This window comes from Poecilia mexicana, unplaced genomic scaffold (assembly GCF_051168715.1).
Source record: "Poecilia mexicana isolate PSO_F unplaced genomic scaffold, ASM5116871v1 scaffold_2, whole genome shotgun sequence".
Lineage (NCBI taxonomy): Eukaryota > Metazoa > Chordata > Actinopteri > Cyprinodontiformes > Poeciliidae > Poecilia > Poecilia mexicana.
Genome location: NW_028263371.1, coordinates 44,991,240 through 45,017,879, shown reverse-complemented (window position 1 = coordinate 45,017,879; position 26,640 = coordinate 44,991,240). Strand labels below are relative to the sequence as shown.

The following is a 26,640-nucleotide window of genomic DNA, read 5'->3' as shown; positions in this document are numbered from 1 at the left end:
TTATTGTCCAACCATTTGCCATGAGTTTACTTATCTGTTTGTTCACTGTTTCATCTATTTATTTATCCATCCATCCTTACAATCAGCATTTTTATGTCAGGTTGCATATTTAAAGTCTGGTTTCTTTAGAAATAGTGAACATCTAAGCCTGGGCTGGTGTTGCTTTTGGAAAAACCTCAGCTTACAAATCATAAGCTGATTTGTAAGCTTATGAGTTGTGACAAGTTGTGTAAACAACAAAACCAGACCCAAGCTTGGCCAGCCAAAACGTGAACTGTCATGTAAGAAAATGTCTCTGTACTGACTTAAATCACATGCTTAAATGCTACTGGTTGCTGATTGTTTGTTTGGTACTGCTGGCTTTGGTTTTACCTGCACAGAATCAAAGTTCACTGTGTCAGTCTTCATCACATTCAAGTCATTTTAATGCCCTTTACAACATCTGTCTATTTTGCCATTTCTGTTTAGAACAAAGAAATAAGGCATCTCTAGACTAAGCACAGTAGAAATCTGTTTGCCTATTCTCATCACCTGAACTGATTTACACTTGACCATTAAATAACCCCTCACCTGCTTCAGCCATAATCTGTACACAACAGATTATTCAACCCCTAGCGGTGATAAAGATGGAAAAACAAGAAACATGGCTGCCGTGGTCTCTCATAAGTTTGTGTGTTGTAGTGACCTGTTATGTAACAATGTTTTGAGCATCAACAATCTTGGACAGCCAAGCCATAACCATTATGACCACTGATATTGTTTCTAAGTATTGCTCTCTGGATGTGCTTAAAATGACTCACAGTTTAAAACTACTACTCGTTGGCAGTTAACATTTATTTACTTTCATTCATTTTCAGTCGTCTGCCATGGCAGGTTGATTATAATCACGGTGAGAAAGATTTGCTGTAGTGGTGCACTCATACTTTGAAAGGCAGTTGCAGTTAGATTACACACCACTAACGGGTAATTGCAATCCTGGGTATTATTTCTCCTTTGTGAATCTGTCTCCTTGAGAGCCCTTTGACTCTTTCTAAATTAAACTCTGCTTTGTCCTGCATCATAGCTGGATAAATAATTCAAATCAGTCATCTGGGTATTCACTTGGATTGAAAATAATACTGCATCTTCCTCATCAGGGAAATAAGGGACTAAAATCACAACTCCAAATTGGGCATTCTTCTGACAATGGTGTTCTGTCGCCTTCACTTCTTTTTTTTTTTTTTTTTTTTGTGACTGTATTTCCAACCACTGCCTCTCTCTGTCCACCAGGCATCCAGGAGGGGGGTCTCTGAAAAAGATGCTGGGTTCAGAGCGAGGTGTCGTTGAAGAATGGCTCTCCGAATTCAAGGTAAAACCCTCCTCCTCTGTGGCGCGTCTCGTGAGTCATGGTGAAATGTGTCCTTCAGGCCGTTTGTAAGAGAAACAGTAATATGTAAATATAACAACTGTGTATGTGTGTAGAGATAGAATATATGTGGGCATGTTTCAGCTTGAATACTGTAGTGGTTGTAATTCAGTAAACTGTTATTATGTTTACGTAATGTAATAAAGAATCAAGTCCAATTGAACATCTAGTGTTAATTATAGTTTATGCTCTCTTCAAGCTTTGCTCCTTAATTATACAAGATCAGTCCCAAGTCATGTTGGTAAGCATGAATCCAACAGCAATAGTTTAACTTGCTGAAATCACTGGAACAGGCATATACACAAAAAATAATTCAGGTAGATTATTTTCATGCATCTCTGGTAATGTTCAGCATCCTCACAATCACTAGCAGCTGGTGAAGTACTTGAAAATTCAGTAAACGTTCTGTACAGGTACGGCAGTTGAAATGCAAATAACGTCTTTCCTAAGCGGTGGCATTATTCTCTAAGTTGAAGGTGAGCTATGTAAACGAGGGGAGCACAAAACTACACACACCAGAGATGGATTGATGGGACTCCTGGGGAGAGTGGTCATCATGGGGACAGAGCACAACATGACTTGTCTGCACCAAAGCGCCTTGCCGAGAGGCTTTTTATGCATCTGTCATCTGCAGACAACACTCAGTCTTGACTGTTTGAAGTTTGGCACCCCAGGATATTCTCCCCCTGTCAGACGCCGTCACCATGTTGAGTCTGGAACTTTTAGAGTGATTTTTGTCGAAAGCCGTTAGTCCACGTCAAGATCTATTTAGACTCGAACGGCCTTTACTGACTTCTACTACTCAGCCTGTCAGTGACGTTACTACTCAGTTTTTATGCCACCTACAACACTTTTATACTTAACATGTTTAAATGTCTAAATGTGTAGTGTCAGAAGTTAATGTTGCAGCCTTAGCACAAAATAGTATATATTCACTTTCTGATTTTCTCTAGTTCATTGCTACAACTTTATGAATCAAAATATGATGCAGTGCCTTGCAAGTGTGTTTGCATACCTTTTTTTCATTTTAATTACATTGCAACACAAACTTTATTGTATCCTATATGATAGGCCAACGTAAATTATTGTCTGAGTTGGAATGTATTTGGTTTTAGAGCTGCTCAACCTATCAAACTGCACTTGACGTCAATATTAATGTTTGCAGCATTGAAATGGAATTGCTTTTAATGGAAAATTGTATATCAATTGCCAGTCACTCTAACTCTCCATACTTGTAAAATATTTGGTCTGTTGGAGGGAATCATATTTTACCGCAATTAGAGCTACAAAACTATTCGTTTATGTCTCTACAGATGTTGCATATCTAGAGACTGAAGGTTTTCACCCTTCTTTTAAGCAAAAATAATTCAAACTGCATCAGAAAAAAAAATCACTTATCAACTCTCGCCCTAGAGATTTTTTATTTATTTATTTATTTTTTTTTGAGGCTCTAGTGGCCTTCATTCATTAGCAGCTGGACAGGAAGAAGGGCAGAGAGAGAAGGGGAAGACATGCTGTGAATCAAACCAATCAAATCAACTGTGTTGAGGACTGTAGCGTCTGAATGTTGTGCACCTGCTCAACCTCAGAGCCATGTGGCGCCCCATGCCCTAGATTCGTAATTGGATTAAATTATACACCTTGACTGTATCACTGTAAAACACAACTATGATTTGGTGCCATTGTTGCTCTGGCCATATTTGTATGGGTGTTGCCTACAGGAAATTGAACCTTTGCCCCAATCTCAAGCCCTTTGCTGCTTTTGGACTTTTTCCAGAATTCCCCTGAATTTAGCTGAGTCTAGCTGCTCATCCACTTCAACCTGATTCCCTGTTCCTGCTGAAGAAAATCATCCACACAGCATGATGCTGCAAGCTACATGTCTCATGATAGCGGTGATGTGTTAAGGGAAGTTTGTGCAACCATTTTTTTTCCAGGTTGGCCAATAAGTTTCTGTTTGGTCTCACCTGACCGCAGCACCTTCTGCCACTTGTGTGCTGGGACTTCTTATGACTTTCTTTTTGCAATGGCTGAGTTTAGGCCACTCTTCAAGAAAAAGCCAGTTTTGTTTACTGCAGAATGTCAAAAGATTATCCCTCTTGAGTTGTACATCTTTGCAGTTCCTTCAATGGACCTCTTGGCTGCTTCTGTGATTAAAAGAAGCATGGCGTACACCAAACGTACACTGACAGTTTGGTGTATGGCCATGAATTAGTAGATTTGGAGTTGTGCCATATTTTTTTTTCCTTTTTGGAAAGATGGATTCAGTTCTCACACTTCTTTGTAAAATCTTCAAGGCTTGGGATACAACTTAATCCTGGTAGAAACTTCACATCTTCATCCCCAAACTGTCTGGTTGTTTCCTCAGTCCTTTTGAGGATGTCCATTCCTGACTCTTCTCTAACAAACATTTGAGGCCTTCACTGAACTCATGGAGTTCAGTGAAGGCAACTTCTGAAAGGAATGGGCAGTACTGGATTTTACTTAGGGACAGCTGAGTAAAGAGGCCTAAAAATGTTTTCACCTTTTTAGTTGTAAAATTGTTTAACCAATATGTCATTTTCCTTCCACTTCATAATTGTGTACTACTTTTTGTTGGTCAATATAAAATGCATTGATTTTAGTGGTTATAATTTGTCAAAACATGACAATCTCAGTTGTTTCACATGTAAACATTCCATGTTTTCTTCTGTTTGTCTCAGTCCTTACCAGAAACCCACATCCCCAGCTACGCTGGCAGCCTTCATCTAAAGAAGTCTCTGGTACCGGCGCTATACAGAGTCATCCAAGACCCCAACAACGAGGTGAGCCACACACACACACACACATACACACACACACACACACACACACACACACACACACACACACACACACAAACATTTGCGCACACACGCATGCAGTCCTTGTTTTTTTAGCTCTCTATGCTTCTTGTGACTCACTTCTCGATGTCTGGGTTGGTACCGAGAAACAGACTGATACACAGTACTTTCTGCAGGATAAACACTGAAGCACAAGCATGTGCTGTTCTTGTGAGTATGATTAAAGTGTAGGGTGGCGATGGCTGCATCGCCACCCTACAGTGTGGAAACAGTGTTTCCACCTGTGAGATGGAAACACTGTGTACCATCTCACAGGTGAAGACCTATGAGATGGTACACAGTGTTTCCAGTATACTGTACGCACACTCACAGTGACATGGTGGCACACACACACACACACACACACACACACACACACACACACACACACACACACACACACACACACACACACACACACACACAGTGAAAAACCAAACTGGAGCATCTGCTACATGTTTTAGTTCAAAACAACATCCTCGGTAACGCCTCTGTATGTCAGTTTTACAGCATCACACGCCTGCACATTTAAACTAGCTTTTTGCCCAGTTGAAGACGTCACACCATCGTTTTGAAGCAAAGGTCGGAGGTATTCAGTGAGGCTGGACTTGTTTCCTTTCTCAGCTTGCATTCCCCTTCTATTTCACGGTCAAATTTAAGAATCAAGCGTCCAGGGATCTAAATTCCATTAGTGCTGTCAGTCTCGCTGCACAATCCCATTAATGATGAAATGCCTGATCCACGGCAGTCTGTGTGAGTGTTGGTGTGCAGGGAGGGAAAGATTGCGACGTGTTTTCTGCTGATGCCATGGAGAGCCAAACCGTTGCCAAGTTCATTAATGAGTTGCTGCTTATTTCTCGGTCACACACAGTGCAGCTAACACACATAGACACACACACACACCCACAGCTGCTCTGCATGGACACTTATTCCACTGACCCTTGGCCAGTGTAAACACAAAGCCACAGTGGACTCCCCTGAGAGTACATGTGCCCAGTGTTTAGTTGCAGTCATCCTGCTCCACCCCTGATCCCAAAAGCCCCTGAAATTTCCCCTCTGTCCTTACGCCTCTAACATCATGGTCAAGATCTAATTTATTTGCGAGTTCAATGAAAGAGATGATGATGTAATAATGCAGCGTGTATAATTATGTCACGACTTTTTGTCCCCTGTGAATGCTTTTTTTGTACAGTGTACAAAAATTTTATATAATTTCATATGTAATTCACCTTGAAGTAATCAAATAAATACAGTGAATACTCAGGTTTCTTACGTTAAGATCACCGTAGGGTTGTACCAATTGCAACTTTCTGGCCAACTGTTGATTACACAAAATTAAGGAAATCGAGGCTGATTTATCGGTGCACTCCTAATACACATCCATCCATTTTTGTGCTTTTTGCAGATCTCATATTAAAGCCTGTCTACAGTAGAAAAGTGATACATAAATGTATTGTAAACTTCTACTTCAAATAAACTGAGAAATCTGAAAATTTTAGCTTTTATAGGTATTGAATTTTAACAGAACTGACAATACAGATCCATTTTAAAGGACTTAAAGACTGCTTAGTTAAGGTGTGCGTGTTTTTTTTTTCTTTTTTTTTCTTTCAACCACCTGCTTTCTAGCTGCTGGAACCTGTGTGCCACCAGCTGTTTGAGCTGTACCGGAGCTCTGAGGACCGCCTGCGACGTTTCACCCTGCAGTTCCTGCCTGAACTCGTGTGGGTTTATCTGCGCATCACTGCCAGCAGGGATCGCCAGAGCAATGGCTGCATCGAGGCCCTCCTCTTGGGTATCTATAACCTGGTGGGTGTCAGTCCAAATGCATTTGATGTCTTTTTAGCTAACCTTAGCATTTTAGCTGATTTCCATTTATAAACTGTTGATTGCATACTACATGGAGTATGTTGCTAGAGGTCATCATGCTAGAGATAGCCCTAGCTAAATTCAGCATTTTAGCTAGTTTTTATTATTAATGCTTAACTTGGCATACTGAATTTGCTAAGTCAATGTTAGTTAACATTATAGTAATAGCCTACATACTATTGACATCACTTTAGCTAACCTTAGCATTTACTTTATGTTACGAGAGGTCATCATGTAATGGTACTAATATCCCACATGCTACAGACATTTTAGTTTATTCTGGACATTTTCATGACATGCATCAGACACAGAGACAATCCATCTGTTTAGACTTTGATGCTCAAACGTGAGGCCCACAGTGTCTAACTAAACATAAGAAGCTCTAATTTGGGTCCAATCGATACAGACTTTGGCAGGGCACTGTAAAGTTCATCCATCCATATATCTATTTTCTAACACCCTTGTCCCTCAGTGGGGTCAGGACCCTTTAAAAATTTCTATCTGATGTTGAACCTTCTTCACTCTGAACAGTGAAGCCAGAAATTAACTTTTCACCTTTGAGTCGGAGTTATCTAGCACAATTGCACAAAAAGAGACTTTGCAAGGACAAACTTGAAATATATTGTGATTTTGATTTTTTTTTTTCCCATGGAAAACGCCAGATTTATTATAAATGATGAGCTTCACATTCAAGGTGACCTGCAAAGAAAACACTGGTTGACGGATTGGCCTGAAGGGGATTGCATCACCAGGAAACACCCTTGAGGAAATGTGCAAAGAGCAAGAGATACTGAAAGACACAGATCCATGTCAGCCAGCGCTGCTAAGGGCCATATTCATGAATAATTTATTCCTCTGTGTCTGTACCTCTCAATACACACACACACACACACACACACTCAGACATGCAGCACATGCTCACAGATGTGTCTCCATTGACGGGCGAGTCGTGATAAACAGCTTTTGCTCTCAGCAGTTCTGCCAGAGATAAACTGGTAGCCAGAGAAGGACAGAACAAGCAACCCACAGTCCAGTCAAGGACAACTTGAGGACATGTTGAAATAATAATGACTACTTTATTCCACAGCAGTAATGAGGAGGAACATGAACAGAGTAAGCCTCTGTAGTCAAGTGATGGCAAACAGCTGTTACAATAAAACTTAACTAATACTTAGATAATATAGACATTTCAGATTTTCTTTAGCAAGACTTTTGCAGAGGTAGGTAAGCATGCTAACAAGCTAACTCTGTTTCTAAAAGGCTCAGCGATATATTAGTATGAATTAACTTTATTTGTTTTGCTGGGGTTGTCTGTGATTGACATAATGAGGCATAACATTACAAAAATGATGCCATTTTGAGGGAAACATTAAGCCTTGCAACACATTTAACGGTGTGAAATCAGACTCCAGCAGACCGAATGCTGGTCGATATTTGATTTGTTCTACTCTTAACATGGTCACTTTACATGTGGTCATGTAGGAGTTAACTATATTTTAGAGTTGTCACTAATGATTTTTTTTTTCCTTTTAATCGCTGAACTCATTTTTCAATTAGTCTAAACTACTAATTTTTCTTTAAAATATACAATTTGTTTTTATTTTCTTTATTTCTTTACATCCAATGAAAACAAGTTTAGTATTATTTATGAGTCTTTCTGCTTTGAATTGGAATCATTTTTTTGATTATTTCTCTTGCATTCATCTTACATTTAATTTAATTTAAAGAGATTATGCCAACTCAAGCTTTCTGGATTTTTTTTTGTTTAATTTTTTCACAGGAAATTGTTGACAAAGACGGAAACAGCAAACTCCTTTCCTTCACAATCCCATCTCTGTCGAAACCATCTATATATCATGAGGTAGGACTCTGACTAACTCCTGTTCTGTCCATATTAGGAACCAGCTTTCCTATACTGGTGTTATGTTTTCTTTGCAGGGTCTATTACCAACTTTTTTGTCACTTGTTCTTTCTTACCTCCATTTTGCACCCTTGTACTTAAACCATCACATATCAGTGTCTTGTTATTTGTAGTTTTCATAAACTATGGAGATAAATATGCATATTTTAATACATTAAGATAACTGATCTATTGATGGATTAAAGAGTTTTACAACAACATTGCTGATGATTAAAAAAACAACATTCTATGATGAATTGACAGGTGGCTGGAACAAAATGTCTGGTTGCAGAAAGCTTTGTGTAGTAAACTAGCTCAAGCTAGAATCTAGTTACCAAATGGCCAAGGTGTGAAATGAAAAGCACATGTTCCCTTTCACTGCATCTTTTCTTCTCTCTTCCTGTCCTCATTATATCTTGGAGATTTAGCAAGGTGGTGGATTGGATTGGAAACACGGCACTTTTCTGAATGTCCCAATGCTTTTAATAACCTGACCTTGGCAGCTTTACTAGCTGCCTGATTGATTCTGTTTTTAATCTATGTGGGTCTTTCACTCAGTGAGTGTTTCAGCTGACATGTCAGACAAATTCAATAACACAAACTTTAACAGAACATGTAGCCTAGCTTTCTGTCTTTTTTGTCATCTTAAGGACAGTCACTGTTTTCTACACTCTGTGAATCTGTGTGTGTGTATGATTACATGTGCATCTTGTGCACCACAGATAATGTATTGCTGTAATTACAAGCTTCAGAAACTCCTCCCTCCATGCCAAGAGAATGAAGAAACAATCGAGGATTGAGGAAACAGCTCAGGCATCTGTTTGAATCACAACAATCCTCCCTGATTACAATGGTGGTCTGAATGTCATGTGCCCTGATCCCAAGGACGCCATTAGCATGTTACTCATCTGTCCTCTTTTGTTTTTCTCGTACAGAATCACAAGTCACTTAGTGTAACTTCTGCTCTGCAAAGCCGCAATATGAAGTGGTTTACACATTTTTATTTGGACCAACTCTTAGATTCCATACAGTCATCATGTGCATCTCTTTCTCTTTCTGTTTTACTCATGACACAAGTAAGGCTGATGTTTTTTTTTTTCCCCTCGGTACACTGCATAGAACAATATAAGCAGATTGTCTGCAGCAGGTCAGATCTATACATGCATAGCTTGTAACTGAAGACAGTAAGAGGAAATAATCCCACAAGAGATTGCAAGCCATCCAAGCGATGCATCCTGCCTCACCACCTCTGATGACTCCAAAAGCTATCCTAAATATTTAATCGAAAGTGTCTTAGCCTCATTAAAGCAGTGCCCTGCATCAGTGAAGCTGTGTGGAAGCAGGAAGATGAGTTCAATCTTTCATGAAGGAATCTGTAGAGGGAACAAAATTGTAAACAAATGTTTTTGGTGTAAGAGATGCACAGTCAGCACTCTCACCAAAATTAAGACTTGTAGATAGATTGAGACTTAATGATGCAGTAAAAGTGTTTACTTGAGGTATTTTCCCCAGCAGTAAGTCGAGGTCCTCCATTAAACACTGTATACATTTAGATTTATATGGACTTCACCTGGACTCTCCTTCACTTTCATTTTTCAGTTCTTGATTAATTAATACTGTCATAAAGTGCAATATGGAGGGATAATTAGACTATTAAGTAACTGCAGGACCACAATTACCTGCAGCCTCTGATTTAATAGAAATTATGTATTTTTTCTGTTTAGCCTTCTAGCCTGGGGTCCATGGCTCTGACTGAGGGAGCGCTGTGTCAGCATGACCTGATCAGAGTGGTTTACAGCGGCCTCCACCCTCAGAGAGAAACCTTTACTGCACAGAACAGGTGGGAAACCCACTGAAGCAGCTCCTAACACCAGAATGACGACATCTTCTCAATGTTAATTTGGCTGTTTGTTTTGGTTTTCATGATGAATGTATTTATTTTAGTAAACCATGATTTTTGCATTGAGATTTTACAGTTGTTTTTAGATTGAAAAACAAACGGCAGAGAATATGTTACAAATGTTATTTATTTAATATAAGTAACACTTAATAGTATATTATATTAAATTTGCATTTAATATAATATAAATTAGGATTCCCCCCCCCGTAATTTGTCATAAATAGTAACAATATACTTTTTCATTTATACGTGATTAGCTTAGCTTATCTTATTTTATCTTTTGTCTAGGTTATCTTATCTTCGCTCAGCTTAATTTACCTTACATTAGCTTAGGTTAGCTAATAAGAATATGTTTGCTTTGCATATTTTATGTACATGGCTTTAGCTTGTTTTTTAATATTGCTTTTCTTTGCTCAGTTTAGCTTATGTAGTTTAGGTAATCTTGGCTTAGTTTTACTTGTTTTATTTAGGCTTAGCTTAGTTTAGCATTGGCTAACCTATCCTATTATAACTTTTGATTTTTATTCTAGCTCCTTTGGTTTCATTTTGTTTACATTGTTTTCTTTGAACAGCTGACAAAGGTCGACTGTTCAGATGTTCAATGAAACATCTGAGAAATGAGTTTTAGCATTAGAGAGAAACTGACAATAACACGGTAGCTACGGACTCTGAACTGTTGGAGTGTTATTCTCTGGTTGTCTTAAACATCAACAAACTATATCCAGTTTCAGATGTGAATATCAGTAATTTTAAAATCTTTGCATACTTTATTTGATCAAATATTGCTCCATTTAAAAAAAAAAAACAAACAAAAAAAAACACCTTTTAAGGTGATCACATCATAAGTCTGTATGCTCATCCAGCCTCTTTCAGCCGCACTCAGTAAGTCTAAGAGCTTTTTTGGCCGTCACACACTTTCTGCTGCAGTGCATGAATGATGATCTCAATGAAATACACCAGTGATCCTGCCAAACAAAGGGTTCTCTGCTGCCCTCAATAGAGCAAATATGGGTCTGTGTTCACTTATGTTCTGAGTGGCACACATATGCAAAAATGACCATGTGACAGCAGTTCAAATAAGACTGGCTGGCCAGAGCGTTGTGACTGCAGTGACCATAGTGTGACGGACATAATCAATCTATTTCATCTTGGCCTGACCTCTTGGCTAATTTAATTATCCATTTGTTTGAGTGGGTCTGAATTCATGTTTATGAGAAGAAGGTGCAGAGCTCTGTTCCTTCATTTAGCCTTAATGTCTTCCTGCTTAGTTCTTGCTTATTTCTTTCTGTAAAAGACAATAATTAGAAATGTATGGCCTCACTTTGACTTCATGCGTTTCATTATTAGGTCTCAGTACCGTGGTTCTCACCTCATAACCCTTGAAAAGTATTTGCAGCCTCTGCAGATATTAAAGTAAAGTGGCAGCTTTCAAAGGAGCTGTACACACTTCTCAATCCTTTACAAGTGTTGCGCAGATTTACCGTCGAGCTGTTTGATAAAGCAGCATCCTTGTTTGCACACATACTTGACCTTTACAATGCCACAGCACTCCTGCTGAATATTTTCCAATCACTATTACCAAACGTTGCAACAATTGACCTGCAGATGCAGCTTCTGTTTGAATTGTTTTTCTTTCTCATTGTAGTTTTAGGAACCATGTTTCCAGAAATGATACTCTGGCTGATAATTAACAAACTACCAAAGTAGCAGTTTGTTTAGTGTACAATTTAATGGCTCATTAAGTTTATTGCTTCTCACTCCGCATACTAAAATAATTTTTTTATGTCATATTAAAAAAACATGTTTTTTTTAGGCCTCTGTTTTTTTTGTTTGCTTGTTTTTTTTTGCAGGTTTGAGGTCTTGTGTTTCCTTATGCTCTGCTACAACTCTGCTGTGGTCTACATGCCCCTTTCCTCCTATCAGGCCGTCTGCAGGATGAGCTCACGGTGAGAAAACCATCTGGAAATCGTGCTGCGCTTGTTAGTTCTGCACCCAGTTATGAACCATCTTCCTTCCTTTATCATTTTAATTACTTTTTTTACTTGAAGTTAGGATTCACTCTCCTCTTTTCCATTGAAGTAATTCACTTTCCTCTGTTTCTAACTGTGCTCACGGTTGGATAAAGTGCATCTTTATTCAAGCTGAGCTGATCAGCTGACTTTCCTGCCTTAAATAAAAACCAGACTCTTGAGAGTCATGTAGATCAATCTGAGCATATATAATATATGCACTGGATAATGTTTAGTGGTGTCACTGTATTCTTCCACTGCAGCGTCCGAACATTTCAGGCTATGAGTCCCAGCCCTCTGTGACTGAGCTCCGTTTAGACAGATGGCAAACTGTGACTGTGAAGACTTTGGAGAACAATGCTCTCAGTCTTTGACTTCTCACAGAGCAGACTCGGTAGCCAGCTTTCTCCAACCTCCGCACATAAAAACTGGTTAAAATATTAGCCGTTTCCGCACATGTCTCATCTTAGCTTCCTACAGCTGCTGGAGAAATTCAGAGAAATCTGGAAAAAACATCTCTATAGTTTATTCACCATCTGACACCAATTCCCTCCCCAGGGTGTGTGTATGTGGCTTCCCTCGACAACAACAAAAGCTCTGGAGAGAACCTTGCAACCGCGTCCTGCTGGACCCCGAGTTCATGGTGCAGATGCTCACTGCCGTTTACCACGCTATGTACGTATCTTTACAGTTTTATTTTGCACACTTTTCAGTAAAAGTGACGACACATTCGCGCTTTTAGATAGATTTTTACCCAGAATGCAAATGGAAAAAACCGTGAGTGAAACGGTGACTGGGACTGACTAGTATATATTCCATTGAGGGAAAGTTAGTTTCACATCTGCTTAAAAGCCCCCTGGTGGTTGAAGAAAAATCCACATATAAACCGGAAAATACAATATATGAAAAAAAACACTGAATGCTCTCTGGTATGAGGAGGGGGGCCGGATCCGGCATTGTTCAGGGGGCCGGACCAAATGACGTGGCGGGCCGGATCCGGCCCGCGGGCCGTAGTTTGGGGACCCCTGGTTTAAGGGATATAAAACAAACTACTTGTGTTGTTTATTTTAACAGTTCTTTTTGTCTGTGAGACACCCCTCGTCAGTGCAGTCTTGATTTCATTTAGCTGTAAAAATCTCACTAGCTGTCTACGAAGAACAGACGCTTCCTGCTGTGAAACCGATTACAGTGGTCATAAATTCACAGAGCAGGTGAGCTTTTCCCCTCCGGCCTCAGCTGTTCAAAAGCTGATTACAGCTCCTGGATGAGATGACGGGCAGTTCCTGGAAACGCAGCCCTTGCTATGATACGGGCCAGATCTTAGGGGGCGATGGGGGGAACACTGTGAGGCTGCACACCAGGAATCAAAAGATCAAAGCCGTCAGGACCGCTGAAAGTAAAGCGAATAGCATTTTATTCATATATGTGTGAATGAGTGCTTCTCCATGCTGCGGCTCACCTCTCTGTCATCCTGCACGGACGGCAGATAAACCTGAATCCATTGAATCCACACACACAGAGGGACCTTGGCACACAGCGAGGACGCTGTAGGATTTAGGTTAATATGTTTGCTAATGCGCTGCAACAGTAATGCCACATGAGAGGAGAACGAAAGATCTGCAGGGATATCGGATAACAAGCGTTTTAAAATAAAAGGAACAAGCACTTCTTTCATATCAGATTGAATTTGTATTCTGGCTCCTTTTCAGCTGTGACTACATCAGAGGGTCTGTTCCTACCTTCCCATTCATCCCAGTTTGTTTGATCTGCAGTGCAAAGGGAGCTCCTGAAGCATTTATTCCCCGCATTGTGATTTGGATCAAAGAGTTCAGCCGCTGTTGACCGTTTTGATTCCCCCCCCCCATGTGGTTTGCATATGTTTTATAAAATAATTACAAAACATTTTTTAGTTTGTTGTAGCTTTTTATTTGATTTCATTTCTTAATAGTAAAATTATGATTTTCTCCAAAACCACTGACAGCTTTTCAGTCGGGAAACACTCTCTTAAAGATTTTATTTAGCACAGCCGTGTTAACAGGAAAAATGTGACTTCCTGTGTTCTTCTAGTAATTCGGTTGCACCTCAGACTTTAACCGTGCTCACATGCTGAATCAGTAAATGACTAATAGTTCAGGGGATGTGAGACAGACATTAAAGCGAACATGTGAGAGCCTACTGTTTCCTCTAGCAGATTTACAGCAAGATGCAGAACAAGTGTTTGTTGATGTTTGTAATGTGCAGATACAATGGAGAGTGGGAGATGGGGCGAGAAGCTCTGGAGGACATTGTCTACAGGGCCCAGCTGGAGCTTTATTCCCAGCCTCTGCTGGTGAGTCTGTTCAATAAACTTTATTCCCCCAAAAGACTTTAGAACACATTCAGTTCTGTCAAATCCATTCTGGTCCAGATTTAATCAAATCACTCCAATTTATTCCAGTTAATGTTATTGTCAGATTCAGATCCTGTTACAAACAGTCCAGCAACAATAGGTTCATAAAAGACACGGACACAAAAGTGCTTTTTATGGAAGGTCTAAAAAACACAAAGTTAGTAGAGGCAATAGCTAAATCAATTAGTTTGTTTGGGAAAATTATGCAGGTACACATTGTATCGCTGGGTCAGGACTACTTTCTATAAAAAAAATAAAATAAAAAAAAATTACCTACAGATGGCAGCAACAGCTTTATCTTGGAAAGAGAAAGCTGAACATCACATTCTGTGGGGAAAAACATGGCAAAACCCGCCTCTAAGAAAGAGACACAGCAAAAAGAAAATATTAAAGCACTGAGCCAGAGGTACTGTCTATGGAATGAAGTGGTAAGAAAACAGAGCTAAGTATAGCTATAGCTTCGTCAGGAAAAAAAAACCCCGGCTGAACACAGAAGCCCTGGACCAGATGTACTTTTGATTCAAAAAGAAAACAAAGACAGTACAGTTACGAGCAAATCTATAAATTAAAATAAACAGCGAAACACTGGGATATGACAACTTTCTAAGAAAAAAAACAGCTACTACATGAAAAACCACAAATTCAAAGTATTACTTGGACATTTCTTCTCAAAGCAGAATTTAAATTAGGGCCTTTATGTTCCACGTTTTGGTGATGCCAATTTCATCTGTCCACCTCAGCTGGGGAACGCCATGAAAAACTCTCTGCCAGAAAGCGCTCCTGAAGCGCCGCGGGGACGCAAGGTGCTTCAGGTGGAGGTGACCCCCACCATCAGCCGTATATCCATCTCGGCAATCACCACAGCTTCCATACGGCGCCACCGCTGGAAGAGAGAGGGTAAGACTAAAGCCTCGGGAGCTGGAGGGAATCCTAAACGCTGTGAAGCCGCATAGCAGGAGAAACGTCGGCACTCAGCAGAGCAGACCCAGAGTAGCTTTTAAAGGGAGCGCATTCAGTCACGATGAAGATGTGAGCTTACGGTATTTCACTCTTTTCTGATCTACGGAAGGCCGCACGAGGGATCTGTTTGGTGAGAAATGACTTCTCTGGTGTTTGTCCTCATCCAGAGAGAGGAAAATCTGTTTACTTTGTAAACTGGCCACACCATTAGAACAATTGTAATGGTGTTCTGTGTAATTATTGTTGTAGTTGTGTTCATATAGTCTGTGTTGAAGTGCCTGTGCCACTCATTGCTCCCTATTGCTTTTTTCTGTTTTTTCTTTGCTTATTGTGTCTTGTCAGTCAAGAGCATTTTGTTCTTTAGATCACCAGTAAAAAGAAAAAAAAACATTTTGTGGATTTAAGACAAGTCAACAAACTGGTGCCTGTGTATCCAGGCCACTAGTGGGAGGTTAATTAATTGTTTACAAAAACAAACAAACAAAAAAAGAAAACCTTTACTTCATCTGTGCCCAGGATGGGGCCCGCCTGAGCTGAAGGTTGCTGCTAATAAAGACCCACATCTCCTCATCTGTGTTGTTGACTCCCAGATTGTTTTGACTACTCAAGCGATGCAGAGTTGAGCCTCACCATCAGTCCTCCTAGCCTCGTCCAGCTCCACCACCGCCACCTCCACGACCCTCCCAGGGAACCCGCAGCTAAAGAGGATAGAGGAGGGCGGCATCACAGCCACCACAGCAACAGCAGCAGCAGCATCATTCCCCCCATCACACTCGAGGGTAGGGGACGGGGGCGGCCACTCTTAGGATAGAGGGTCTCTGGAAGAGGTGGCCCCTGTGATCTTCATCCTCCTCCTCCACCTCCTTCTCCTCTTCTACTACTATACTACTCCCCCTCCTCAGCTCGAGGCGGTTAACTCTGCCGCTCCTGTCGTTGCTGCCTCCTCACTTCCCCAGAGTAAACTAACTCATCCGACAGTCAGCAAACCTTCTACTACCAGACCATCGCTACGTCCTGCTGCATTTACCTGTGGAAGAGTTGCCTATTCTGGGGTTGAAGGAAGTGTTGCCGCTGGCCGTTCTGCATGGGCCCGTCATCGTGTCGCACTCTTGTCTTTTTCCTCATCATTCCTTCAACTTCAGAGCGCTCCCCTTGTCACTCACTGAGCCTGCAGCTTCCCCAGGGATCTCTGTGTTTGATAATTGGTCCTGTTAGTAAATGCTTTCTGCTGTTTTATGAGAAAACCGGAGGTGTTTTTAAATACTGGCACGCAGGCCTCGACATCTTGTCTGTACCGCAACCTTACTGCGACTGAAAACACCAAATGCATCGACGATTCAGGCCAGCATCAGCCATCTGCTGCCTCTGCTCCTCAGCTCAGTGAGTGGGAAAGAGCTCTGCATGCACACGCCTCAGCAAGCTTCAGTAATTTCAGCTAAAACATTAAACCATTGCATCTCTGACTTAAAAATAAAATGATCTTGTCTAATATTTGAAAAAAACAACAAAGACATACACTGAGAGGACCGTACGGCAACATTTTGTCTCATCGTGTGCGTTTCCGTCTTCCTCCATGATCTTTCTAAAACCTTGAAGTCTGTGACCAAGGTTTAGATCATTTCCTTGCTCATGGTTGGTGTTTGTCTCGGCGCCATCTAGTGTTCTTCCAGTGATCTTTCACCAAACTCAGTGCAGCTGTGAAAAAAATAGTCCTGTAAGGCATCTCACTGTTTGGGAATCTGATCAAACAATCTATATGAATCTGGTCACAGTCAGTGTGTAATCACTGGACATTTGCTTGCAGAAATAAAACACCCACCTAATTATGCACTCTTTACTTTGGGGCTGCAGTGCCTCTATGTGGGAATCGGTTCTCTATTTTGCACGTTTGCATTCACTTTGTTCCACATTTTGTCATTTGTATTTTGATCGTCAGTCCTACTTACAGACAGAAATCTAGTTTCTGTCTGTAACGTATATTTGGTTTCCTTTTTCTGTTGTCGAAACTCCTAAACTCAGATGAAGGTGGACTTTTTTCAATCAGATTTTCATTAAAATTGATACAAAACATTCCTAGTTACAGTTTTCTGCGAAAGTATTTACACCCCTCAACCTTTTTCACATTTTGACTCATTATAAACGCAAACTTAAGTTTAGGATATTTCCATTTAATGTGCTAGACCAACACAAAGTAGGGTATAATTATAAAGCTGGTTGAAAAAGCTGGATTGTTTTCACACGTTTTTACTAAGAAAGTGTCACCCCCCCCTAATAAATACACAGTTCACTAATTGCCTTTAGACTTGACCTAATTAGTAAATATAGTGACAGAGTTTCAGTAAAATGTTTAAGATCACAGCATATGAATTTGTTAGAATGGACCAATTAAAGTCCAGACCCAAAAATCGAGATGAAACTTGACCATCGATGTTCATGGATGCTTGCCATTCAGTCTGAATGAGTGTGACCTGTCCTCGTTAAATATTTTTGTTCGTGAAATAATTAATAATAATTTACTTTAGGATACTCATTTTTTCTTCCTGAGTTGCTCCATCATATCAAATCTCAATAACTTGACCCCGAAAAGAGTCAAGTTTAATTAAATGTGAAAAAGTGCAAGGGGTATGGATTTTTTAGCAGTCTAATGTTGGTAATAAACTAAAAATCATTCGTCAGATATTCCTTGAAAACAACCATGAAGAAATGTGCTCCTTATTTATAGTTAAAAAAAAACAACCTCAGATTGAGAGTTGAACCATGAGGCATAACCATCTTGATGTCTGCAGCAAACTGTTGTAAAAGGGTGAAAATAGTTGCACACTTTTTTTTCCCTTCCAGTCCTGATGTGGTGTAGAACTCCAGAACCTTTTTCTCCGGGTTTTGGCCGGCCTGTGGCGGTTCCTCTGTTAGCGTGGTGGGCCGTCAGCTTTGACCGGAGGCTTTTTGCGTTTGGCTCTTTTCGGCGTTCTCGACTGGCTCAGCTCGGTTGATGCTGCGCTGCGGAAGAAACGAGAGATGGGGCAGGAGAGCATGCGTCTTCTCCTCATGTTATGTGCATGCCGACCCAGACCTTTTTCTTCTCAGCTTTCCGTTTCTTTTTTGGCGCCGTCTGTGGGTCCCCTGTTGTCCAGTTGTGCTTGTCCCAGCGATGCATGACGGAAAGAGAGACAGCCAGTCTTTTCTGTTTGACCGGCTGCATCCTGCATAATGTATTGCTAATAATCTGCTTGGTATTCTAACCCAGTTTATTTGTTTGTTTTGTTTTTTTCCTTTTCAGCTTTCATTGAAGGGTCGTAAATGGATTATTCATGATTTGCTTTTTAAACGTTCTCATGTCGATAATTGCCTATGCACTATCAGTTTATTTGGTTAAAAGTCAAAACAAACTCATGATCTGAGTTCAGACATACTGTTGCAGTAAAGCAGTGTTACGCTAAAGTTTGCAAATTTTATAACTTCGGAGAGATGTAAAATGTGAAGAAAAAGATGCTTTGAAAAACTTTACCGGCTTTCATATTTCAAACTCAGAAGTTTTAACTCATGTAAAGTACTTTATACATTTAAGATGAGTAGTTAAGAGCAGGGGCATGTTTACTGCACTGTGACTTCTTCAAAAGAAAAAAAAATGTCAGTATTTTATAAACTGAGGAGGTCGTCTTATGTTTTGTTTTATTAATGTTTTATCAAGCCTCTAGATATTCTGTGCCTCTTTCGTCCTACTTTAGACCCCCAGCTGTGCACATTGCCAGATTCAGTGTTGTTTTTTGTCAGACAAGACGTTTTTCCTTCTCATTCTGAATAATTATAAGCACTTAAAAGGCCACTGGATTGAAGTAATGTGAATCTGAACATCCAGCTTTCGTCTTTAAAAACCAAAAGCACTTGCACTAGAAAAGTAAAACTAGTTTTACAACAGTTGCCAACTCCACGTTGTTGCAAATTTCACAACAGATTTGGACCTTAGGTGTTGGCTGTTTTGTGCAGAAAAAAAAATTTGCTGAATTTTTCAATATTACAGATGATGAAGTTTGACAATGATTTGTAATTTTTTCCCCCCCCAACTTCTTCAGTACACTTTGTTGTACTCTGTTCTGCCTTCCAGTTATCTGTTGCAAGTATTACTCTCTCCTTCAGGCTGACCCCATATTCAACACCTCATTATTACAGAAGTTATTACTTCAGTCAGTAACTGTGTCCGCATCGAAGAGTGTTTGTTGTCAGCACAAAGGTTAGAAATGAAAACAAAGATTTTAAGATTTTTGAGTTTCAGATGGTAAAACTTGGAATTTCTTGTTGCGCATTCAGTTGTCCATCTTAATTTTACTATTAAGATCACTAAATCTGCCCCTGCTCAAACTTTCAACATTTTTCCAAGATTCACTTTCTATAACATCCTTTGCGGTTCACCAGCCTGGATTAAGATTCTTCAAGCCAGCAAACCTTTCTTGTTTTAGTGTAAAATAAAGTGACGGTAGCAGTAGTTCAATGTTGTTAGTGCTCTGGATATCTTAAAAGTCTTCTACTTGATAAAAATAATGCAAAAAACAAACAAACAAGAAAAGATTCATAGCATTAAAGTTAAAGTTTCTTTGGACTTCTCTCACATTTCTCTTTTCTCTGCCTTGGCTGTCACCTTCAGATGCTGACGGCATGAGCGGCGGGGAGGATTCCTTCAACATCAACGATCCGGATGAAGGTTTCTCCTCTGGGGCTTCCAACAGCAGCCAGCCCAGCGGCACCAAGAGCGGCGGTGTGGGGCCGAGGGGCGGCAGCCTGAACAGCAGCAGTAGCAGCATCAAGAAAGCCATCACAGCGCGCCTGTCCAGGGACAAGGAGAAGGAGAAGGAGCGAGAGAGGGAGAGGGAGAGGGAGGCAGAGAAACAGGCGGAACAGTGTGTGGATCAGCAGGCCACGGCGCCGAGGCCCCGCCAGAGGCAGCAGTCCCCCCCAGGCAGCATCAAGCTGGACGCCATCCACCTGAGCCCCATTAAGAAGCACCTGAGCTTCCCTGCAGGGCACCCGCTGGTGCGGACTGGCAGCACCTCCTCCAGCAAGTCCTTCGACTGCATGAACCTGAACTTGAACGGAGGCGAGAACGAGCGAGAGGAGGCGGCGGGCGGCTCCGACAAGGAAACGGGGCCCTTACTGGGGGGCTCCCACCGTCACTCCACTGTCAGCCTGCAGGAGGAGCACCTGAACCGACCGGAGGAGGCCCAGGCCCTCCTGTCCCCCGGAGCCCCTCTCACTAAGCAGTCGCGCTCTCCCAGCTTCAACATGCAGATCATATCACAGGTCTAATGTCAGCGCAGGGAACCACAGAAACACACACACACACACACACACACACACAAATATTTATTCAGTTTCCAACACGACCACTCTACTATGGCAACCTGGTCAGTTTCTGTGTTTATGAGGTGGAATAAAAAGATCTCCAGATCTCTGGAGCTTTATCTCTACTCCTGCAGCATCTATTAAGGTTTGACCTGCAGTCACAGCTGGTTAGATTCTAAGAAAACACCAAACATGTTGACGACTTCCCCATCACTGTAGCTACAGTCCCTCCAAACAAGCTGAGCATTCCACACACAAACTCTCCCAATAGGGAGGAAATGACAGGAGGAAGGATTTCCGATGTAAAGTCGCATAACATTTCAGATTATTTGATTTTCTGACTGAATCAGTCAAGCCAATCAGCAATAACATGTCGCTCATGTGGAGAAAACTGGGAATTATTCCCGTTTTTCGCCCCCCCCTTTCATTCCCGGGCTCTTGTGCAATCATTCTTGCTGATCTCAGTCATGAAAAGTTTGATGAATCTCGTTCTGTTTTTTGTTTTTTTTCTTCATTTTGTTTTAATTAGTTTAAACAAACTTTTGAGATTGTTCTCAAACCAAACTGGAATGTGGTTTAAAAGTTTTGAATTGTCTCCAGTCTTTAACTGGACAAATCTGACGAAATCATTCCTGTGCAGCTACACAAGCAGAGACTTTAGTCTTGTGGCTTTGAGTTTTTAAATCTGAAGCTGATTCTTGCAGGTTTGTGTGCGACACTAAAGGCAATGACTGTATCTTTGTCGTTGGTTTCATCTGAGTAGCTCCTGTTTCTCCGTGTTTGTTGAAAGTTGTGGCTTCCTGTGCTGGTTGTTTGCTGCCCTCTGGAGGCTCGTAGCAGTCAGTGCGTTTCATTGTCGTCGTCGTCGTCATCGTCTTGTTTTTGTTCTACCTCATTGTGTGCTGAAATACACACCTGCCAGTCAGATTTATTCACTGAAGCTGATCTGACCACAACGGTTTCCCATTTCAACTCTAGATGTAATCATGTGGATTTGTGACTGAATATCTCGTCTTTCTGTTCCAGTTCAGCTGCAGTACAGGCCACAGTTAGACTTCAGGTGTTTCCGTGGATTAAGCAGCTTAGTTTATTTTAATTGCTGTTTTCTTTTATGTAGTTGTTTTAAGTGCAATTGTTTTTTTTTTCTGATCCTTGTGCATGGAGTTCTTCTCTGCTGTGAAATGCCTGCATCTGTGCACAGAGCTTTTCTAGCCTTGTGTAGTGCTTCCTGCCCAGGCGGAGGGATGTGTTGTTGTTTTTTGTTTGTTTGTTTTTACCTGCCGTGCTTGTTTCTGCATGTGTAGTGCCCTGCAAAGCACAGCTGCTTCAGATGCACGAAGCAGCCCAGCGAGCCAAACCCGAATCTTGTCCTCGTCTTAGCCAGATGTGCCATTACGCATCCTCTCCTAAGGGATTTATATTGGTGTCGTTGCTGCCCAGGTGTCTTACTGAAAATGCCTGATTGTTCTTTTCTGTTTACTGCTCTTATTTTAAAGGCGAGGTTCAGAGACTTGGCTCGGTGTGCCCTTAGATGCAGCTTCACCTTTTGCTTGTTAGGTTTTTATTATTGTTATTATTATTATTATTTTAGGAGTTTGAGACGTTTTTTCTGTCTCGGCCAGTAACCTACAGGGCCTTGCAGAGGTATTTTTAGCCCTTGAACCTTTTCATATTTCTTCACAAAGATCAGTGTCTTTTAATAAGATTTTACTCAATGAAATACTAAAGTAGTGTACAACTGTGATCTGGAAGGAAAATGTTGCAGCGTTTTAACAATCACATGCATATCTTTAATGGATTAATGCTCACTGTGTTGATGCATCTAGAGAATGATAAGGAAGAGCATCTGTGAACATCACATTTTACACCTTGCCTCTGATTTTTATTTGATCTGGACTTTGACTAGGTTGCTCATCTTCACCCCAGTCTGTTTGTCTTTTCCAGCCTCTAGCAGTTCTTCTTTTTAGCAGTTTCTCTGTATTGAGCTGCTTTCATCTTATCAACTCTTTCCAGCTCCCCTCAGCATGATTGGAACTGTATTTTGAGGGTGATGTGGGGTGTAAGTTTTATGTACAATTTTTCACTACACATAATGTTTTGCAAATCAGCGGAAAAACAAATCAGTTTTCATGTCATCTGAAAGCTGTTAGAAAGCTGCTAATATCACTTATTTATGACTTTCTAGAGGTTGATTTCTGAAATCCAGGACTGATGATGGCTGACAGATTCTCCCACCTGAGCTGTGGATCTCTGTAGCTTCTCCAAAGTTACAATGGCCCTCTTCACTGCCCTCTTCTCCTAAAATCCCTCTGTTTTCAACCCGAGATTAAACTACTCACGGTTTAACAGCTTTTCACTTGTAACTAAATTAGTTTTATTTTCCTTCCAGATCGCAGTTACGAGCTACTTTGAGTCAGTCTGTCACATAAAATGGTTTAAAATATGAAAAAGCTCAAGGAGTTTGAATGCTTCTGCGTGGAACTGTATTTCTGCTGTTAGCATATTGCGTAGATGGAAGCTGTCGCGCAGCTCGAGGACTGACTGGTTATTGTATATAAATCTCTCGCATCGACGCTCCTGGTGTGCTTGAAGCCCTCACAGCTGCTCGTCCTCGGTGTGCGTTTCCCCCATGGACAGCCTCGGCTCTCCACCTGCGTGAGTAAGCCGAGCCGTCATCCCCGTGACGTGTGACCCGGGTTCCCATTCTCGCTGTATTTTCGCTGTGAGTCCAGTGGCACCTTTTTTTGCTGTGTTTAAACGCCGGTGATGTGTTTGCGTCTTTTAACGAGTGCCGAGGTTACCCGCAGTCATGCTGGGGCTGTGTGTGTTGACTTAGAGTAACCAATATCCCTCAGTGTGTGGTGTTATTTGCATGTGATCAGGGTGGGAAATGAACACCAGCGCGGGACTGTCAATAAGGCCCATAAGCTCCGATGAGGTCCAGGTGCATTTCCAATAAAACCTCTCTTTCTGTGTTGAATAAGTCTCACTAGTTTATTGGTCAGTCGCCGTTGCTGGATGAGAAAGTTCATTTTCCTTCCTGCATGTGGTAACTGTGGGCTTTGTGTTCATACAGTTTAATGCACTTTAACCCATCCACCTCTCTGAAGATAGTTATAGATGTGTAAAGTGTGCATACACTCAGTGCAGGGTCTTAGTCTCTTGAAAGTAGTACTTCTATGGGATTCCTCATCTATCACAAGGCTATTTTTGTTGAAGACTAAAGGGTACAGCTATTTATTATATTTTTTTGTTTCAAAACCAAAAAAAAAAAAAAAAGAATTATCTAAAAAATGACAGTTGTGGGGTTTGGACGGTCTCAGGAGTTTCTAAGGTAAAAAAAAAAAAAAAAAAAAGAGAAAAGCCACAATTATTTGAAAATAAAAATAAAAATAGCAGCACCAAAATTTCTGTTCTTGGCGTCAGAATTGATTCTATGCAACATTTCTCCCGCTTTTCCTTATTTTTTTTTTTAAGTTATATTTTTGTTGTACAGGATCTTGCTGATCTTGTACCTTGTGAGCAAAGAACCTCTCGAGGTCCATCCCAGCAGAGAGAAGGCCGCAGCCGGACGGTTTTGGGTTTGTTTGGCGCCTTCCTGTCAGCCTGCTGCTCTGTGGCTCGGGTCGGTGTGTAAAATGATTAGCGATGATGAATCGTGTCCAAATGCTTCCATGGAAGCTGCTGGATAACACTGTAGTAATTATGATGTACAAATGGAGAGAAAAAAAAAAAAGACTTATTTTAAAAATCTTGTAAATACAAAATGTATAAAGGTAAAAGCAAGATAAATATAAAAAAAAATAAGTCTGAGATGTAGACAGAGATTAATCTGTATATTGTTGAATAAATATTGTGCCGTAAACAAAATGTATGTGTGCTTTTTGTGTGTCAGAAGGAAAACATTGTGTGTGGGTCCCAGGTTTTATCTCATGTAAAGTATATACTTATAAATTTAAGGTGAGTAGTTAAGAGCAGAGGCATGTTTACTGCAGTATCACTAATTCAAAACATGCCCTCAACTAAAATCTCTGGTTTAGTTTCACTCTGTAAAGGAATTTTATTTAAATCAGCTTCTTCTCTGCTTGAAGAAAATACATTGTCCTTTGCATTTATTGGCACCACTGGTGTAGATGTGTTAAAAGCTATAAAATATAGACAATGTCGAGAAATGTAGAGATCATCCCACTTCCCCATGCTGGAGATTTTAGTTTAATAGTGACAATAAATAAAGTTGTCTTTGAAATTAATTACATAGTAATAAAAATAATCGGGTTGTGTGTGTTATTTTGTCTTGCATACTTTGCTTTAATTCTTTTTTCTATCTGATCATAAAAAAATCATAGTCGGAGACAGTTTCATGAAACAGGAAGTAAGCTTCCAGCAGGTTTCCTGAAGAAAGGAATTAAGCTTCCAGCCTGCAAAAGTATAAGAATAGTTTAGACTACTCCTTGTTTCAAAGCATAAAAGGTTTAAAGAATAAAATCTAAACATTTTGAGTAATTGGATAAAACCCAGAGTAAAAAATTAATAATAGCTCATAATTGAACCAATAATTAATATTGGTTTAACCAATGATTGGTATTGGTTTAATTACACTTAAACTTACTCTTGTGGAAATACTTACAGGTGAAACAAGTAACTGTAACTTGGTATCAAATAATTAGAATAATGGATTTCTCTTGGTTTCTTTTCAGAACATCATCTGTAAAAACTCACATTAAGATTATAATGAGAGTAACTAACTCAGAGTGGGTTTAGGTATTATGGTTATCATAATATTATATATGAATGCCGAATCAAAGACATAAATGAATGTTAGATTGAACAGAAACTAAAAGGTTTTAAATCTGATTTTGACATTTGAACTTGAGATGGTGTAAAAGGTGTAACTGTAATTTAAGATCACTGTTGTGTTGGAGGTAGATGGTAGGTGAAAGGTTAGGGGAAAACAGAACAGATAACAAGAGCCTGAGAGGAATGAGTAATCTTGTATTTTTGATTTCTCTTGATGAAAAGAATGATTCATTATAAGAGAAGTGTTAATTAGAAGTGAAAGCAGTCAAATATAGAAGGTCTTAATCATATATGCCGATTTATTTGACATGATCTGATTTCATCTGACATGTATTTCATGTATTCTGATTTTGGTTGACACATGTTATGGGTCTAAGTAATCATCCGGTGTCTATAGTTCAGTGGAATGATTTTTAGTAATCAAATGTTAATTTCTGGGTATTGGAAATATAAATCAGATTATCGTAGGTTAAAACTAGAAAATTCCTGAAGAAATTTAACCATGTCCTGTCACTTTAGATCTGGCTTACTAGGTATTGGCACAGTTGGACATACCCAGGAGCACATCAGAGCAGTACTAACATGGTTCATCAACAAAGTTCAACGACTAAAACTCTTACCAGACTTTACAACTTAGTATTGTGGCTGACCTGGATCACTACAATAGTAGAATTGTTGAACCCCATGTACAATGAATTTCAGTTGGAGACTGACGACTATAAGCTTCGCACATGTGGTTCTTACTCATGGTCCGAAATAAAAATAAAATAAAATAAAATAAAATAAAGACAGTCGGTAATTGTTTATGTCTCGAAATTTTTCAACCTTCATACTAAGGATTTTAATTCACACTCAAAACTATAGATTCACGCAAAGATAAGAAACAAGCAAGGTAAAATGCTGTACAATATTGAGTTATTTATAACTGTAATGTGCAACCGAGTGTCTTCAGAAAATGCGCATGTTGTGTTTGAGCAATAAAAATACATTGGACTTAGTGTTTTAAATGTCTTCCATGACTGTATGTATGCAACCTTAAATGTAGTACAAACCAGACAGATATATCTACAAACTGCTCACCTGGCTGGAGAGCAGCGTCAGCTGCGTCTGCGTCGGTGTTCACCGTGGGGCTCCGTCGGTTCCGAAGCGGCTAACGAGGCTTTACATTCGCTCCACTACTGACAAAAACGACTCATTCCTCACGGCTCCTTCGAGCTGC

The 26,640-nt window shown here is 40.3% G+C and overlaps 1 protein-coding gene across 4 annotated transcripts in view; it reads left to right on the top strand.

The window, feature by feature from the left end:
• LOC106922758 (hyccin 2) overlaps positions 1–24,494 on the top strand; it is a 47,838-nt gene extending 23,344 nt beyond the window's left edge. For 3 of the 4 annotated variants that reach the window (XM_088001621.1, XM_014995444.2, XM_088001614.1), the window contains 10 exons: positions 1,270–1,348; positions 4,108–4,209; positions 5,893–6,072; positions 7,913–7,993; positions 9,757–9,872; positions 11,783–11,878; positions 12,500–12,616; positions 14,183–14,270; positions 15,071–15,227; positions 19,930–24,494. In XM_088001621.1, coding sequence (XP_087857747.1) covers positions 1,298–1,348; positions 4,108–4,209; positions 5,893–6,072; positions 7,913–7,993; positions 9,757–9,872; positions 11,783–11,878; positions 12,500–12,616; positions 14,183–14,270; positions 15,071–15,227; positions 19,930–20,588 — 1,647 coding nt within the window. In that variant the 5' untranslated portion in view covers positions 1,270–1,297 and the 3' untranslated portion in view covers positions 20,589–24,494. Of the gene's footprint in view, positions 1–1,269; positions 1,349–4,107; positions 4,210–5,892; positions 6,073–7,912; positions 7,994–9,756; positions 9,873–11,782; positions 11,879–12,499; positions 12,617–14,182; positions 14,271–15,070; positions 15,228–15,880; positions 16,070–19,929 lie in introns of all 4 variants that reach the window. The other variant, XM_014995442.2, reaches the window with a different exon arrangement.
• Positions 24,495–26,640: the final 2,146 nt, after the last annotated feature.